Consider the following 17,537-nt stretch of genomic DNA (forward strand, 5'->3'; position numbering starts at 1 on the left):
GCTCAGAAAGGGGAAGAACTTGGCCACCATTGTACTGGCAGTCAGTAGCTAAACCAGGATTCAACCCCAGCCCTTGAACCCAGCGTTCATTCCACTACCTTACTGAGGGTTCTACTGCACTGGGGGACAAAGAAAGGTTACTGCTGGAAGGAGGGTCCCCTTTAGGCTAAGTGCCAGAATTGTAGTGAGTTTGTATTTGTAGCCCAGGTTGGTGGCTTGGACACAGGGTGCTAAGCTGAAGGAGCCAGAAGTAGAAAGAAATGTCTGCAAAGGAAGCAGGACCAGTACCAAGATCCAAACAGAATCCAGGGAGGCTGAATGAAATGGTTTGGTATTGGGTCCAGGTCAGCCCACAGGGTCTAATATAGAGATATTCAATTCAACAAACACTTATTAAGCACCTGTTGTATACAAAACATTATGCTGGGTGCTAGGGCAACACAAATAAAATGGGACAGACTCCGTCTTCACCAGAACTTATAACTGGGGAAGGGGGGAGGCGATGAATTTCTAAATGATTTTGACTACTTGTGGTGATGGGGAGCTCACAAGCTTTTCAAGACAACTCATTCTATTGTTGGACGATTCTAATTTTTGAAAATCTTTATATTAGGCTGAAATCTGCTGCTTTGTACTTTATACCCACGAATCCTAGTTCTGTCCTCAGGAGCGTTCCAGGAGGTCTTTTCCTTGTGTACATCTTCCGTTAGAATTGTCTTGAGGAAAGAGACCACTGAGATTAATTCATTTTGTATAATGCCCGGTTCAGAGATACCACTCGTGAAGAGTCAGGTGTCAGCAGAGTCAAGACAAAGGAAATAAGGCGCCTGTCCCACTGAGTCCTGGGTGAGCTTTCTTTTTTCTTTGCAAAGAGCCTAAATGAAGGAAATAGAATGAAATAACATGGTACTTACCTTCCAGGAAGCTAACCTAGCGATCCATCAATTTCTCAAGACTCTTTCCACCTTTGCCCAACCAGATACAAATCAGCCAGCATGGATTCAGAATCCTTGTTAAGATGGACTGTAGGGGCAGTTAGGTGGCTCAGTGCATAGAGCACAGGCCTTGGATTCAGGAGGACCTGAGTTCAAATCCAGCCTCAGACACATAACACTCACTAGCTGTGTGACCCTGGGCAAGTCACTTAACCTCATTGCCTAGCCAAAAAAAAAAAAAAAAGGATGAACTGTGGAACTTTAACAGCAACTCATTTTTCTATAGTACTATAGACACATTTTCCTTAAGATAACCTGAGGTAGGTAAGATAAGTATTATCCTCATGTTATAGATTAGAAAACAAATTCCGAGAGGAAAGTGACTTGTACAAGGTCACACTGCCAGTAAGTCGCTGCCAGTAAGTTTTAGGAACTAAAACTCGGGGTGAGCTCTACCCTAGTTCCCTGGATTGACATTCCTGCCAGCAACAAAATCCCACATATATAACAAAGACTAACCCTTGAAAATTCAGGGGTGGACCCAGCCCCCTTCCTCTCAGATGAGCCCCAATGTATCATGCCCTTTAGGTCTCATTCATCCAACTCAAGTTGGCTCTGTTGGATTGGGTAGCCAGAAATGTGGCTGCTACCCCTTTGGAGGTCCTGGGGGGGTAATACTATGGGTATCATACATAACATGAGCTTTCACTGCTGTGCTTCCCCTTCATAATCATCCAGTAGACTGAGTGCTTTAGTAAACAGTGTAGCAAGAACAATAGTTATAAAGCATTTCTCCCAACACCAGGAGCATGATCTCCCACAAATCAATGCAGAATCTAGGGAGGTAAAGAATCGCCACAAACTTAGAATATGATGGCAGTGAGATACACATGGTGGGAACATACATGGCCAAAACAGTTTACCGATCTAGACCTGAAGGACTTCAGTGTCTTCTCTCTCTACAGAAGGTCCTACTCACCCTATGCAGCATGTAATGTCAGGGAGGGACAAGTTACTTTGCTGTTCAGCAGGGTTGGCTTTTCTTAGGGCATTGATATCGGCAGGAATTAGAGCTCAGCTGGACCTTCTTCTCCTAGGGCACTGTTTTCCTGCTGGACTGGGTCTGCTGCTGGGCTGGGTTGAATAGATCAGTTGGTAGCTTGTGTCTCTCATCCAGGCTTAGCTGCTACTGAACTGGATGGAGAGGCGACACTACTACCGGGCAGGGGCCACTAGACAGGGCTAGGCAGGCCACTTTGGCTCAGGGCAGCTGCTGCTAGATACTACCAGGCTCTCTGTCATCTGAAGAGGAGTTCTCCTGCTGCTTGCTTGAGTTCCCAGATGCTCTAGTGGGTTTGTCATTGTTGGGTTGGTTCAGTTGTGTCCGACTCTGTGACCCTGTTTTGGGGGTGAGTCTCTGGTGGGTACCCAGACCCAATTATATCTTCATCAGGATTTTCATCTGCTAAGCTATTTACTACCTTGTTCTGTCAGTCTCTCTCATTAGAGGCAGCTGGGTCTGGAGGCAGGCAGACCTAAGTTCAAATCCAGCCTCAGATTCTTCCTATCTGTGTTACTCTTGGCAGACTTAACCCCTTTCTGCTTCAGTATCCTTAACTGTAAAATGGGGGCAATAATAGCATGTCTCTCAGAGTTGTTGTGAGGATCAGATGAGTTTTTTGTAAAGTGCTTAGCACAGTGCTTGACCCATGGCGCAAGCTTAATAAATGCTTATTCCCTACCCTCACCCCTTCTATGCTATCACCATCATTTCAATGTCAGGAAGCCTACAGGATAGGGTATTTGCAGTCTTTCCTGTCCAGTAGTACACACTGAACTCCTAGTTAGCTAGTACTGCTGCTCATCTCTGGCATGCTGCAAAAAATACAGTGGATTATTATTTGTCCAAATGGGAAAATTATCTCCATACAAATGGTCTTGGACTTCTCAGTGACAGCCCACTTCAAAGCCTCAAGACTGTATATGAGGTGAATCACTTGATTTCTGGTGACTATTACTCTCTTGGTAGTGTTGGGGAATTCCTCGATCCAGAGTTCCTAAGATACTCCTTGGTTCCTTTGACAGGTGGTCAGTAAATAAGAAAGCAGTGCTAGAAGAGTTTAAAAACTTAGTTAGCATCAGCTGATGGGCAGTTGACAGGTGGCTAGCAACCCAGAGGAACAAAGGGAGACACACGCATACACACGTATAAGGGTGCCATTACTAGTTCCATGACTGTCAGGGAAGGATGGAAATTCAGTCCCTTTATTTGGAGGGTGAGTAACAGATATAGAAAAAAATAAAAAAGAACTGTTCACTCTGGGGTTAGAAATTGTTATCATTAATAACTCAGGAGTGGTCAGAGAACACTTGCTAATAGTTCTCATCCTATCCCAAATTTTAAATAGCTTCTGGGAATTTGATCTTCAATAGGCCTAGACAGATATTCTCTCCATCTTTACCTTAGCCAATTTACACTACTTTCTTGAGTTGGCTCAAATTAGAAAAACAATCTATAGCAAAACCATAGCTACTGTTCGTTAATTCTTGAAAAGAAACAGAAACCCTTAAAATGTACTTCTTGGCTCAAAAAATTCTTCCCTGAGTAAGCCACTCCACTTTGCCTTACGGTGATTAGTTTCAATTCGGTTAGTTTCACCTCCCATGCTCCTTTGGGAATCTTATGTTGATGAGTGGCAAGGGACAAAGCCGCCTATGCCCTAGAGGCAAGTTCATTGTCTCATTGGCCCCTTCATATGCAATGGAGCTATTCAAGCCTCAGACCCTTTCTAGAGTGTGGAATATCTACTTTGCATCTGAAGGCTTTCCTTTTTACATTTCAATGTCTCTGTCTTTTAGCCTCAGCAGGCCTTCAGCTTTTGCTGAAATCTCCCTGCATCCCCCATCTTACCCTAGAAATTCTGTCTCTGGATGCTTGGGTGGAAAACTGAGTCTAAAGGTCCTGAAAGTTCACAGAATTTCAGGACTGGAAAGGTACATTGAAGATCGTCTAATCTGACTCCCTGGTTTTACGGAGGAGGAAACTGAGGAAGGCCTAGGCAGGGAGGGAAAAATTACTTGTTCAGGATCCTAAGTCTAGTTAGTGGTGGAGCTGGGACTAGCCTCCAGGCTGCCCCATCATCATTCGTATTTTCTTTCCACTTCAAGTTGGAGTGAGATGTCTTTTTTTTTTCTTCAAAGATGAGGAGAGCTTTTCTGGTTTAACAAATTTGTGTAAAAGGGTATGTGCGCATGTTTGTGATGTGTGCGTGTTCTTGGACTCATCCTTTGCCTCCTAGAGAGACTGTCAAGGACCAACTTAAAAGCCCAGGCAGGAGCTCATGACCCCCTACAAGGAGACCATGAGCTTGAAAGATAAGAGGAGTGAAAAAAGAAGTCAACACTTAAAAGTCACTTCTCCAAAGGCTACATGGATCTTTTTTTGGTTAAACCTTTTTAAAGTGTTTAAAAGCTTTAATATTGATGGCCCGTCAACTCTGTCCTGATTCTTTGGCTTTCAGTTAAAAGGTTTTTGTTGTTGTAGCTTATGCAGTTGCTCTGTTGCTATGGAAACGTGACATCAAAATGACGTTTCCCTGTTTAAAAGCTTTTAACTAAATTCCTGCCTGTCAGATGTAGGCCCCATTTTGTGCACTCAAGCTTCAAGCTGTTGCAAAAAGGTTTCACATGGGCTGTTGTCATTCAAATGCTTTGCCCACTTCTGTACATCGTGCACGACCCAAACCTGGGCTAAAAATTCTGCCTCTATTAAGTGTCCTCTTTTAAAAACCCTTTTAGGTCAATCAGCCATGGCCGCAGCAGAAATCCCTAGTTATGTTGTTTCTCCTCAGACTGAGAAACACAGGAGGGCCAGAAACTGGACGGATGCAGAGATGAGAGGCTTAATGCTGGTCTGGGAAGAATTTTTTGATGAATTGAAACAAACTAAGCGGAATGCCAAAGTTTATGAGAAAATGGCTAATAAACTCTTTGAAATGACTGGGGAGCATCGCCACGGAGAAGAGATTAAGATCAAAATCACCAACATGACATTCCAGTACAGGTAAGCTGCGGCCCTTTGTTCTGTCTTTGGGATGCCTCCCTTTTCTTCACCTCTCCTGGAGGGGACCAAGAGATGGACCAGGGGGCAGGCTGGGAAGGGGCCCCTTGAAGGAGGCCAGGGAGGGCTGAATCTCGAGCATGCTGGCCACATGCAGCAAGCCCAGAGGAAGGCGTGTTCGTTTCACTTTGGATCCCACTGCAGGGCTTTCCCCTCTCAGCCCCATCATTTATTGGAAAACTCAAGAACAAGTTGTTCAGTTGCAGCTAACTAGTGCGCTTGGCTCTGAGTTCAATGCTCTTACTAACTCTGGGAGGTTGCCTCGTCTGTGGGACTGAAAACCTTAGCGTGGCAGATCTTCTGAGTTAAAGAAGACTGGCTTTCCTGGGGTGAGGATGAGAGGGCTGGGGAGGGGGGGGCAGGAATGGAGGGGGAGGCAGAGATGAGGAAAAGTTCTAATTCTCTGTCCCGGCCCTTGATTGGATCTCGGCAGGCCCAGGGAATAGGGTTTGCCAGGGCTAGGGAAAATTGGATGCCTTCTTCCTGAGTGACAGGCTGGATCATGATTAAAAGCAACCTTGGGCAAAGAACTGGTCTCTCTGCAGAGATAGGGAGAGAGAAAGAATAATAGCATTGTGCATTGTAAATACTGCTCCCAAAAGAATGGGGGAAGGGCAGAAGCATTTTGGGGGGAAAACAAACAAATGAGCTGATACTGCTTAGCCTGAAAGCAAAGTTGATTTGGGAGGATTTCAAAGATTCAAGATCTAGGTATGAAATATTTGGAACTTAGGAGGAAGCCCAAAATTTGTGCATTAAAAACATCCCCTGCTACTGGCTATTTTATTCTCTGAGAGGAAAAAATTGCTTCAGGATTTATTAATTTATTAATAGTGACAGTAATATAAACCATGTTCATCAAGGAATACTGATGGTTACTCTTCTATTTTCAGCACTGTCGGCTCCCACTACTAAGGGGAAAGGAGAGAAAGAGAAGGGAAAAGGAAAATAGGATTTTCAGTTCCAACTATATCTTTTCCTCTGCTCTGGGATGTCACCACTTATTACAGGTTTCTCTCCTTCTGACCCAAACAAAGGGAAGGCTTATCAAACTGGAAGGGACCTTAGAGAATATCTACTTTAACTCTCTTACTTTGCAGAGGAGGAAAGTGAAGGTCGTGCATAACATGGGTATGAAGTAGCAAAGCAGGCATGGGAACCAGATTGAACGGCCACAATACTTTAGAGGGCAATGTCAAAACAGACTTGGTAGGAATTGTCCTACAGGGAGCAGAGGAGTGGTCTGAGAGTATTACTTTCCTGTTCTGGAAATAGGCCTGTATGCAGCATGAGTTAAGGGTGGTGATACCTAGGGTATCCCGGATTCTCTTAAGGTTTTCTCACCTTTCCACCCCATAGCCAGGACTCAAAGGCATTCCACGCTGGGCTCTGCATGCCCCAAAGACAAGGACCAAATCTTCTCTGGTTTCCCCTACAGTAAGATCTACACTGTGAGTGCTAAGGGTTTTGTGAATTGAATTAAGAATGTAATCTTGCAGCTAATCATATATATATATATATATATATATGTATATATTAATGCCACAGCATTTGTAGAACATTGGAAAGAGCACTGGATTGGGTAGAAGATGGGAGATCTGGGTTCCAGGCCTAGCTCTTCCAGGCTAACACACTTGTTAGCTGTGTGAGCCAAGGCAGGTCATTTAGTCTCTGAGTCTCTGAAAGCCATCACCATCACCTTATGTTCAGTACTAGGAAGGGGATGATTTCACTCTCTCTGGCACTGGTGAGCCTCAGATTAGGGGACGTAAGGAAATGGACAGTAACATGATAGGTGCCTTTAAGGATTTGAAGAGCTGATATGGTAGAGGATTACATTATTTTGCTTCTCCTCAGAGGGGAAAGTAGGAGTAATGGGCGGAAACTGCAGTCTCAGATTTAGGGTTGATTTAAGGAAAGACTTTAATACAGCTACCTGAAAGTGCACTAGATCATCCTTGGAGGTGATGGGTTCCCCCTTACTTGAGGTCTTCGGGCCAAGACTAGATGACCACTTGTTAGCTGTACTCATCTCTGAGGTCCCTTACGGCTACATCTGGGTCATTTTTCTGCTTTTTGATTTTCATATTTAAAAGCTGTTTCTCTCTTCCTCCCTACCCCCTCCATTTTCACATTTAAAATAATCATTTTAGAGAAGATGGCTTAATTTGATTATTTTTTTCAAGCAGACTAAGTTAGGAGAACCTTCTCTGCCTCCCCTCAAACTTCCCCAATCTCGTCTTTGTTCAGCTCAGTTCAATTTAGTAAAAACTAAAAGCTCTCTAAGATTCTCTCATCTCTAAAGTCCCGTAGTTCTACTTCAAAGTGTTCATTGGACAGCTCGGGATGGAAGAGGAGAAGACAGTTCCTGCCCTCCAGAAGTTTATGGTCTAATAGGTTCACTCTACCAGATAGACAAGGTGAAGGTGCACAGTTTCATCATGGGATTTGTATCTGAATAGAGGCAATGTGGTATAGCTGGACTTGGAAAGAAGAAGTCCTGGGTTTGAATCTCACCCACCTCAGGCACTTGCTAGCTGTATGACTGTAGGCAAGTCACTTCACTTTGCTGAGCCTCAGTTTCTTCATCTGTAAAATAAGGAGGTTGAACTCAGTGACCCTTCTGCCTCTAAATCTGTGATCATATTATGATCTTAGAGATAGTCTAACCCACTCATTTTCTATTGAGGAAACTGAGGTCATAGAGATTAAGTGACTTGTTTGGGGTCACTCAGCTGGTCCGTGTCAGAGTGGGGATTTGAACGAGAGCTTCTGACTCCCTATCCAGGACTCTTTCTTTCTGCCTTGTCTTTTTAAGTCAAATGAATGACACAGACAGTGATTGCCAGAGGAGAGAGCTCGCTGTGGAGTGGGGGCACATGAACTGGACCTTGGTAGACAGACGAACGTTAGGCAGAGGAAGAAGGGAGAGGGCACCGAGGAAGGGGGAATAGTTTTAAGAAGGAGACCTGCTTTTGAGAGGTTGATTCCCAGAGTTCATGCTAAGACTCTTAAGTTCAAAAGGCTTCAATCAACAATGCTTTCAGTGCCTACCTCTGCTGAATTGTGTGGTTCCTGGCTTTGCCCCTCACTGTGATGCCATGGAAGGAAAGTTATATGATGTAGAGGAAGGAACTCTGCCCTTTACCTCACCTGTAGTTCAAGAATCTGCTTTAGGACTAGAGCCCTTCATATCATGTGGGCTAACAAATAGTTTTTGACATGGAACCCAGCCTTACTTTTGTCATGAAAGGTAATGATGACGACTCACATTTCTATACCAATTTAAGATTTCCAAAGTGCCTTACGTTATTAACATATGAGGTAGGCAGTACAAGTATTGTCCTTCTTTCACAGATGAGGAAACTGAGACTCAGGTTAAGTGACTTTCTCCTGAGCATTTGGCTAGGAAGTGATGGAGCTGGTTTCAGGTCTAATATATAGGGAGTGTGCAATACCTGTCAATTCCCAAGCAGAAGCATCATAGAATGTTAGAACTGGACAGGCCCTTTGAGGTCATCTAATATAACTCCCCTCCTTTACAGAGGCCTATATTGTTGGTGCTGGATTTTGTCTAGCTTTGGATTTCATACTATTCCTGTTTTCGTCGTTGTAACGGTCCTGATGCTCAAGAAAAGTCACTTTCCTAAGAAAAAGAAGGAGAGGAAGGAGTGAGAATCATAGAATTACAGGATGTCAGATTTAATAGAGATCTCAGCTGGCATCCTTTGCAACATATTTAGCAAGTGGTTGGCCAGTCCTTGCTCAAAGACCCTCTAGTGAGGGAAAATCCACTGTGCCATGAGGCAGCCTGTTCTCCTCTTTGATAACTCTTACTGTTAAGAAGCTTATCCTTACATAGACTTATCCTTACATAGACCTCAAATCTGCCTCTTTGCAACTTTTACTGGCCCGAGATTCGTAGTGTTTTTTGGGATGAACCCTTTTAGCAGTCTGGTGGTGCCTATGGATCACTTCTCAGAATGAAGTTTTTAAATGGATAAAATAAAATACAAGGATTACAAAGCAATTGTTTATTCTGAAATTAAGTTATAAAAATCTTAAAAAAAAAAAAAAACCCAAGTTAAGAACCTGTGTCTGGAACAGCTAGGTTGGACAGTGAATAGAGCGCTGGTCCTGGAGTCAGGAGGACCTGAGTTCAAATTGGGCCCCAGACACTTAATAGCTGTGTGACCCTGGCCAAGTCACTTTACCTCCAGTGTCTCAAAAACAAAACAAACAACAACCACAACAATTTCTCAGATCTGAATGTTCTGCTTCTCTTAATGAAGCCTAGGATAATGTTAGGTTTTTTGACTGCCGTATTATACTGCTGATTCATACTGAGCAGTAAGTAGCCCAGTCATACCAAGATCATTTTTGGAGGAACTGCACTCTACTTACTTCTTCCCCATCTCATATCTGTGAATTTGGTTTTTCAACACACTTGTGAGACTTAATATTTATTTCCATTTTTACTTATTAGATTTAACCCAGTGATCTACTTTATAGCAATCTTTTTAGCTAATGATTAATTTGTTACTAATCTAATGTGTTAGCTGTAACTCAGTTTTTTGACCTTAGCAAATTTGATAAGTATTCTATCTTTGTTTTTATTCAAGTCATTAATAAAATTGTAAATGGCACAAGGCAAGGACAGATCATTGTGACACTCCATTAATGATCTTCCAAGTTGACATCTAATCATTAATGACTACTCCTTGGGTCTGGCCATTCAACCAGTGTTATATCCTCTTAATTGTAAGTGTTCTGTATATCATTCCATCTGATTCACAAGAATAGCAGGAGAGATTTTGTCAAATAATTTATTAAAATCTAGGTGAACTATTTAATTCACTCAACTTTGGGACTCCATTCTAGGGATAGCTGCCTTGATTGGTGAGGGATTATGTGAAAATTCACCTCAACTCACCACTTCTAGCCAACCTCAGACTATGCTTCATGTTCCATTCAGTTGCCCACCAGGACACCAGAGGCTGCCCAGTATGGGCATCTTGCCATCTTCCTTGCCACTGTGGTCATGATCTGACCTACTCAGAGTACAGATCACCTCCCTTGACCTAGACATTAGACCTTTACTAATGCAAAGATTACAGATGCCTCCTTGATTCCTGAGGATAGTATAGAGGGAGAAAGGATTGCCAGTCATCAAACATACATGGAACTGGCCTAATTGTTGAAAAGGGAGGTCAGTAGTTGGGTTCAGGAATAAGGATAGGTGCTATTTCCTTTGACTGATGACCTTTCTCAGGGATAGAAGCAATGTAAGCAAAAAAGACAAGGCTTAAGACATGAAAGTATTGCTAATGATACCAGTCTCCAGATTCATAGAAAGAGCACTGATTCTAGTATCAAAAGACCTGAGTTCAGATCTTCTCTCTGATATTCCTTGTGTGACCTTGGGCAAGTCACAACTTCTCTGGGTCTCAGTTTCTTTATCTGTAAAATGAGTACTCTGAGATCTCTTTCACTTGATCCTATAATCTATCTCTAATCCAATCTTTCCATTTTACAAATGGAGAATCTAATGCCCAGATAGAAAAAAGTCATTCACCCCGGGTCATATAAGATATAATAAGAAGCAGAAAAAGGATTTGAACCTAAGTCGTCTTATTCTAAATTTAGTGCTGTTTTTACTACACTGGTCTCTTTTATTTTTCTGAGCTTATGTACTTTATCTGAATACCTAAGGTGTTTAACTTAGACAACTGAGTGATGGTAGTTCATTTACAGAGAAAAATTATAGGTCACCTTTCAAAACTGTCTGCCATGCATGTGCCCGAGGACCTAACTTTCCTGGGCCATCAGATCCATATAATAATACCCCATGTCATCTTAAAATGCTAGGAGAATTACAACGTTATGGAGGAGCCAGTTTTCAAACTTAAATAGCTCAGTGATTTTATTTTATCTTTTTTAGAACATCAAAAGGAATCAGTCAAATAACCATGGGCCCTAAGGGAATATGCAAATTTTTCTCTCCCTTCCCCCAACAGAACCAGAAAAAGGTCCCTCAAACAGGATGCAGCTGTTCCATTTTTGAAGGAATTAAAGTCAATTAATGTTAATGAATGTTAAATCTGAACCACCGTCTCATGATTTGAGTGGAAAAAAGGCTGAAGTCTGACTTATTTTTTCAGCTGTTCATGGCTGCACACAATTGCAATTTAGGCTCTGATGTCTAACCAAAATTTTATGAAACTAAAGCGACTGAAATCTTTGACCTTCGATTTTTCAAGGAATCGTGGCTAAGTGCGAGAGACAGCTACTGAAAGTGAAATTTCAATATTTTACCAGCTTTCCTTTTTCAGATTCAATAATTCATTGGAGACATACAACTTAAGTACTGTCCTAGCTTTCTCCCTTTCTGCTTTCCTTGCTTGTGATTGGTGTCTGAGGGAGGTTATTCATTATTTATTCTGAAAGCTTTTTTCAAACTCCCCAGGGGAGAAATTCTGTTTCCATTCCTGAAGGAAAGTGGAAATATCAAACAAATATGGCAGTAAACATGGGGAATATCAGAGGAGGAGAACCAGACATTGTTAGACAGGTGGGCTCCATGCTGACAATTGTGGTTGGTTTTTAAAAAAAAAAAAAAAAGAATACACGTTCCTAAAGAGTGAATACTTTTAGGTTACTGAGGCAGTTGTGAGTGGCAGCAGAACACTCCCTGTGATGTAATGATGCTATATGAACAGGATATTGTTCTTCTGAGCCACAGGCCTCTATCTCATCATGTCTCCTGTTTAAAGAAATCATAATATCATAGTTACTAATAATAGGATTTATATCATGCTTTTTAAGGTTTGTGAAGCATTTTGCAAATATTATCTCACTTGGGACTCTACATTCTGTGAGGTATGTGTTATCAGAATAAGAGGGGTTAAGTGAATTGACCAGAAACACCTGGCTACTAACGTGTCTGAATTCTGGTTCTGACCTCAAATCTTTAGCACCTGGAGTTAGGAAGACCTGGGTTCAAATTTAGCCTCAGTCACTTACTAAATGTGCCGTCCTGGGCAAGTCACTTAACCTTTGTCTGCCTCAGTAGTTAAATTGAATCTCCTCATCTATTTAATTAAATAATAGCACCTGCTCCATAGGGTTGTTGTGAGGATTACATAATGTTTGTATAAAACTTAAGATAGTGCCTGGCACATATTAGGCACTTAATAAATCCTTCCTTCCCTCCCTTCCTCTCTCCTCATTGTTCTCTCTACCAGGCCATTTAGCTGAGCTGGATGGGACTTCAGGTAGCATCTAATCCGACTTTCTCATATTCAGATGGGGAAACTGAGGGAAGGGTGTGTGTGGGAAGAATTGTCCCTACCCTGAAGGAAATTCACTTCAAAGTAGCATGGAGGGAACAGGGAAGGGATGGATGGATCCAATAGTCTTCAGTTTGAACTGGTAAAAGCTGCTGGAAATAGAAGTTCACCAGAGGTATAGATGAATTCATGAATTACAATCCACAAGATTATTAAGAATGTTATTTGAGAGCATCTTTAACCTATGAAAATAACTTTAACGGAGGACTGTTGGATCTCCCCATAAACCTATCCCTTGGTGCCCTCATCAGAGGCAGGATACTGGAGAATTCTCAAGTTCTTGACTTATTGGTGGTGACTTATTGTTCTGTTTTGCAGATGTTGTGCTTGTAATTATATTCTGTCTTTCTTGAAATAATGGAAAGTAACCTGTGGATATTGTTTCTTTTTAACTCAAAGAAGTATGCTGAATTAACTCATTGAACCCCTGAGGCAGGTGGAGAAGAGCTAATACTATCCTTGTTGTAGCGGTCAGAAAGCTGATACAGAGGTGGAGTGACTTGTCACACGCTGAGTTGATGGTAGAGCTGGGCACAGGAGCTCCCGCTTCCAGCCTCCAGGGCTGTCCTCTGTAGAAAGCTGCACGGTGGCTGCTCTCTTTCCAGTTAGTGTTTGATCATATGATTGTGTTTCTTTTGACTTCCTCAGAACTTAGTTTCCCCAAAGTTAACTAAGGGTTATGTTTTTAACTGATGCTACTATGTAATTAAACCAATCAAATCAAGGTAATTGAACTACCATTCTTTTCTTACAAGCCATCTTAATGCTATTCCCCTTGGTGTGATGAGATAATCTTTTGCTATGTTATAGATTTGGTCCTAAGAGTTTGAAAGCAGTATGGTTTTTGTGGACACTAATTCACAGATAGACAGTAATTATATTGGCGTCAGTTTGCTGTTGCTCTAATTTGTTTTTTGTTTGGTGTGTTTGATGTGATTTCATTACTATAGAGAACTCCTGGTGTGGAAACTCCCTCTACCAATGCAGATTAACACCTGCTATGAAATGTATAGTTTGGAGAGTTTGTGTCTGAGGTGGGTCTTGGAGCAACCTTCAGTCCACAGTCAGCTTTCTATGTGCCACACCATGATGCCTTTTGATTTCTCATCAGACTTTATTATTCCTTATTATTCATTCAACAGAAATTAAATTCCTATAGCATGCAATGCATTGTGTCAGATTTGTACAGCGCTCATTAGCTTACAGGGTGCTTTTATGTCCATTATTCCATCAATTTTGTTCTTATAATACCCTTGTGAGGGAGATACGGCAGGGATTGTTATCCCTATTTTAAACACAAGAACACTGAGGCTGAGAGAGATTAAGTGATTTGTCAAGTTTACACAGACTTTAAGTGGTAGAATTAATTTTTGTTTTGTTTTGGTTTTTTTTGGTGAAGCAATTGGGCTTAAGTGACTTGCCCAGAGTCATACAGCTAGTGAGTGTTATGTGTCTGAGGCTGGATTTGAACTCAGGTCCTCCTGACTCCAAGGCTGGAGCTCCATCCACTGCGCTACCTAGCTGCCCCTCAGAATTAAATTCTTTATACTCCAAGTCATACTGTCTCACAAATTAATCACTTGAGTTGTTAGTCTTCACACATTGTAAATAGTGCAGGCACTATTAGCTAATTTCATTTATTATTTATTACTCAATTTCAGAATAAAAGTCTCTAGGTTACACTAAAATTTTTTTGATAGAAATCTTTTATTTTTAATAGTATTTTATTTTTTTCCCAATTACATGTCAAGTCAATTTTTAGCATTCATTTTTACAAGACTTTGAATAGGAAATTTTTCTCCCTCCCTTCCTCCTCTCCTCTCTTTCTAAAATGGTAGGCGATTTGATATAGGTTACATATGTGCTATCATGTAAAACATATTTCCATATTAGTCACAGTTATGAAGAAACAGATCAAAAGAAAAAAAATCACAAAAGATAATAAAATAAGTGAAAAAAGTATTCTTCAATGTATATTCTGAATCCATCCTTTCTTTAACTGGATATGGATAGCATTTTCCCTTGTGAGTGTAATTGTCTTGGATCATTGTGTTGCTGAGAAAAGCTGAGTCATTCACAGTTGATCATCACACAGTGCTGTTGATACTATGTACAATGTTTCCTGGTTCTGCTTGTTTCACTTTGCATCAGTTCATACAAGTCTTTCCAGGTTTTTCTGAAATCTGCCTATTCATCATTTCTTATTGCACAATAATATTTTATTGCATTCATATACCACAGCTTGTTCAGCCATTCCCCAATTGATGGGCATCCCCTCAGCTTCCAATATTTTGCCACAATGAAAAGGGTTGCTACAAATATTTTTTGCACATGTATGTCTTTTTCCCTTTTTTATAATCTCTTTGGGATATAGACCTAGAAGTGGTATTGCTGGATCAAAGGGTATGCACAGTTTGGTTGCCCTTTGGTTATAGTTCCCAATTGCTTTCCAGAATGGTTGGATCCATTCACAACTCCACCAACAATGCATTAGTGTCTTAATTTTTCTATAGCCTCTCTAACATTTATCCTCTCTCTCTCTCTCTTTTTTTTTTTTTTTTTTTTTAGCCTTTTTGGTGAGGCAGTCAGGGTTAAGTAACTTGCCCAGGGTCACACAGCTAGTGTCATGTGTCTGAAGCCAGATTTGAACTCAGGTCCTCCTGACTCCAAGGCTATCCACTGCACCACTTGGCTGCCCCATCTCTTTTTTATCATATTAGCCAGTCTGATAAGTGTGATGTGGTACCTCAGAGTAATTTTAATTTGCATTTCTCTAATCAAAAGTGATTTAGAGTACTTCTTTATTTCTTCATCTGAAAACTGCCTGTTCATATCCTTTGATCAGTTCCCTATGTATTTGAGAATAAGACCTTTATCAGAGACACTTGGCATAAAGATTGTTTCCTGGCTTTCTGCTTTCCTTCTAATCTTGGTTACATTGGTTTTCTTTGTGCAGAAGCTATTTAATTTAACATAATCAAAATTATCTATTTTACATTTGATAATGCTCTCTATCTTTTATTTGGCCATGAACCTGTAACTCACTTAACTTATCCTTTAAGAATTTGGATGCTACAGGGCAGCTAGGTGGCACAGTAGATAGAGCTCTGACCTTGGAGTCAGGAGGACCTGAGTTCAAGTCAAGACTCAGACACTTGACACTTACTAGCTGTGTGACCCTGGGCAAGTCACTTAATCCAAACTGCCTCACCAGAAAGAAAAAAAAAAGGAATTTGGATGCTATATCACTTGGTGCATGTGTGTTTAGTATTAATATTATTTCACTGTCTATAGTACCTTTTAGCAAGATGTAGTTTCCTTCCTTATCTCTTTTAATTATTTTTGCTTTTTTTTTTTTTGCCTGTTTTTGCTTTTGCTTTGTCTAAGATCAGGAGTGGTACCCCTGCCTTTTGTTTTGTTTTGTTTTGTTTTGTTTTATTTTGTTTTTTTTTTACTTCAGAGAATAGATTCTGCTCTAGCCCCTTACCTTTACTCTGTGTGTGTCTCTCTGCTTTAAGTGCATTTCTTGTAAATAACATATTGTAGGATTCTGGTTTCTGAGCCACTCTGCTATCCACTTCCGCCTTCACAGTTAGGATTATAACTCTGTATTTCCCTCCATCCTATTTTTCCTCCTGTTTGTCCTCTCTCTCCTTTTACCCTTTCCCTCCTCGACAGTGTTTTGGTTTTGTCTGCTTCCCCTGATCTGCCCTCCCTTCTGTCAGTCCCCCCACTCCCTTTACTTAATCTCTTCCCTTCCTACTTTCCTGTCGGGTAAGATAGATTTCTATATTCAACTGATTGTGTATATTGTTCTGTCTTTGAGCCAGTACTGATGAGAGTCAGGTTTGAGCGATGCCCATTGCCCACCCTTCCATCTTCCCCTCCACTGTAATAGGTTTTTCGTGCTTCTTCATGTGAAATAATTTACCCCATTCTGCCTCTCCCTTCCTTCTACACCTACGTACTCCTCTTTCTCATCCCTTAGTTATTTTTTTAATGTCATTCCCTCAAATTATCTTATACCCATACCCTGTGTTAATGTATATTCCTTCTAGCTATAGTATTAGTGATACAATTTTTAAGAATTACAAGTATCATCTTCCAATGCAGGAATGTAAATAGTTCAGCTCCATTGAATCCTTTATGTTTTCTTTTCTCTTTTTACCTTTTTTTTGGGGGGGGGAGCTAGGCAGTGGGGTTAAGTGACTTACCCAGGGTCACACAGCTAGTAAGTGTTATGTGTCTGAGGCCGGATTTGAACTCAGGTCCTCCTGACTCCAGGGCCGGGGGCTCTATCCATTGCACCAGCTGCCCCCTCTTTTTCCCTTTTTAGGCTTCTCTTGGGTCTTGATATTGGAGATCAAATTTTTTATTCCATTCTGGTCTTCTCCTTCTGAAAGTTTGAAATCCTTCTGTTTCATTGAATGACCATTTTTTTCACTTTAAGTATTATGCCTAATTTCGCTGGGTAGGTGATTGTTGGTTGCCTTTGCTCCTTTGCCTTCCAGAGTATCATGTTCCATGACCTCCTATCCTTTATTGTTGCAGCTGCTAAGTCCTATGTAATCCTGTTTATAGCTCCCTGATATTTGAATTGTTTCCTTCTGGCTACTTGCAGTATTTTTTCCTTGACCTGATAGTTCTGTAATTTGGCTATAATGTTCCTTGGAGTTTTTATTTTGGGATTACAATGTTTTTATAACTCAGAGCTGGTATTAACTCATTGTGATATAATGGATCTTATTGGCCAAGTGCATTTCAGTAGTCTATTGCTGGCATGGAAGTTTCTGTAGTAATATGGTGTGAATCTTGAAGGTGCTATCTTTTGAGATGCTTTCAAAACAGGTGAAATACTTCTAACAAATGTTAGAAGTTACTCCATTACTACAGAGGAGCCTCTCCAAAATCCTGTGCTTGCAGATCCATGCCATGAGGCTTTTACGTGAAGAGGTGTTTTAATGAGATTCTTCTCCTATAGAGTGGCATCTTTTGGATAGGCCACCAAGACATATTTCCTTATTCTGAAGTCCACGCTAGAGTGGGTCATGAGATAGTGAGGTGTTAGTCTATTATCAGTGTTGTATAGGTCATCAGTATGTAGTGTGTTATCATCCAAAGCTTAGCTACCAG

The 17,537-nt window shown here is 41.1% G+C and overlaps 1 protein-coding gene across 1 annotated transcript in view; it reads left to right on the forward strand.

The window, feature by feature from the left end:
* The first annotated feature begins 4,723 nt into the window (after nt 1-4,723).
* The window catches only part of MSANTD1 (Myb/SANT DNA binding domain containing 1), a 42,577-nt gene continuing 29,763 nt past the window's right edge, over nt 4,724-17,537 (forward strand). Inside the window, exon 1 of the mRNA XM_027836700.1 lies at nt 4,724-4,998. Coding sequence (XP_027692501.1) covers nt 4,745-4,998 — 254 coding nt within the window. The 5' untranslated portion in view covers nt 4,724-4,744. The remainder of the gene's footprint in view (nt 4,999-17,537) is intronic.

The sequence above is a fragment of the Vombatus ursinus genome, unplaced genomic scaffold (assembly GCF_900497805.2).
Source record: "Vombatus ursinus unplaced genomic scaffold, bare-nosed wombat genome assembly UNPS02014818.1, whole genome shotgun sequence".
NCBI lineage: Eukaryota > Metazoa > Chordata > Mammalia > Diprotodontia > Vombatidae > Vombatus > Vombatus ursinus.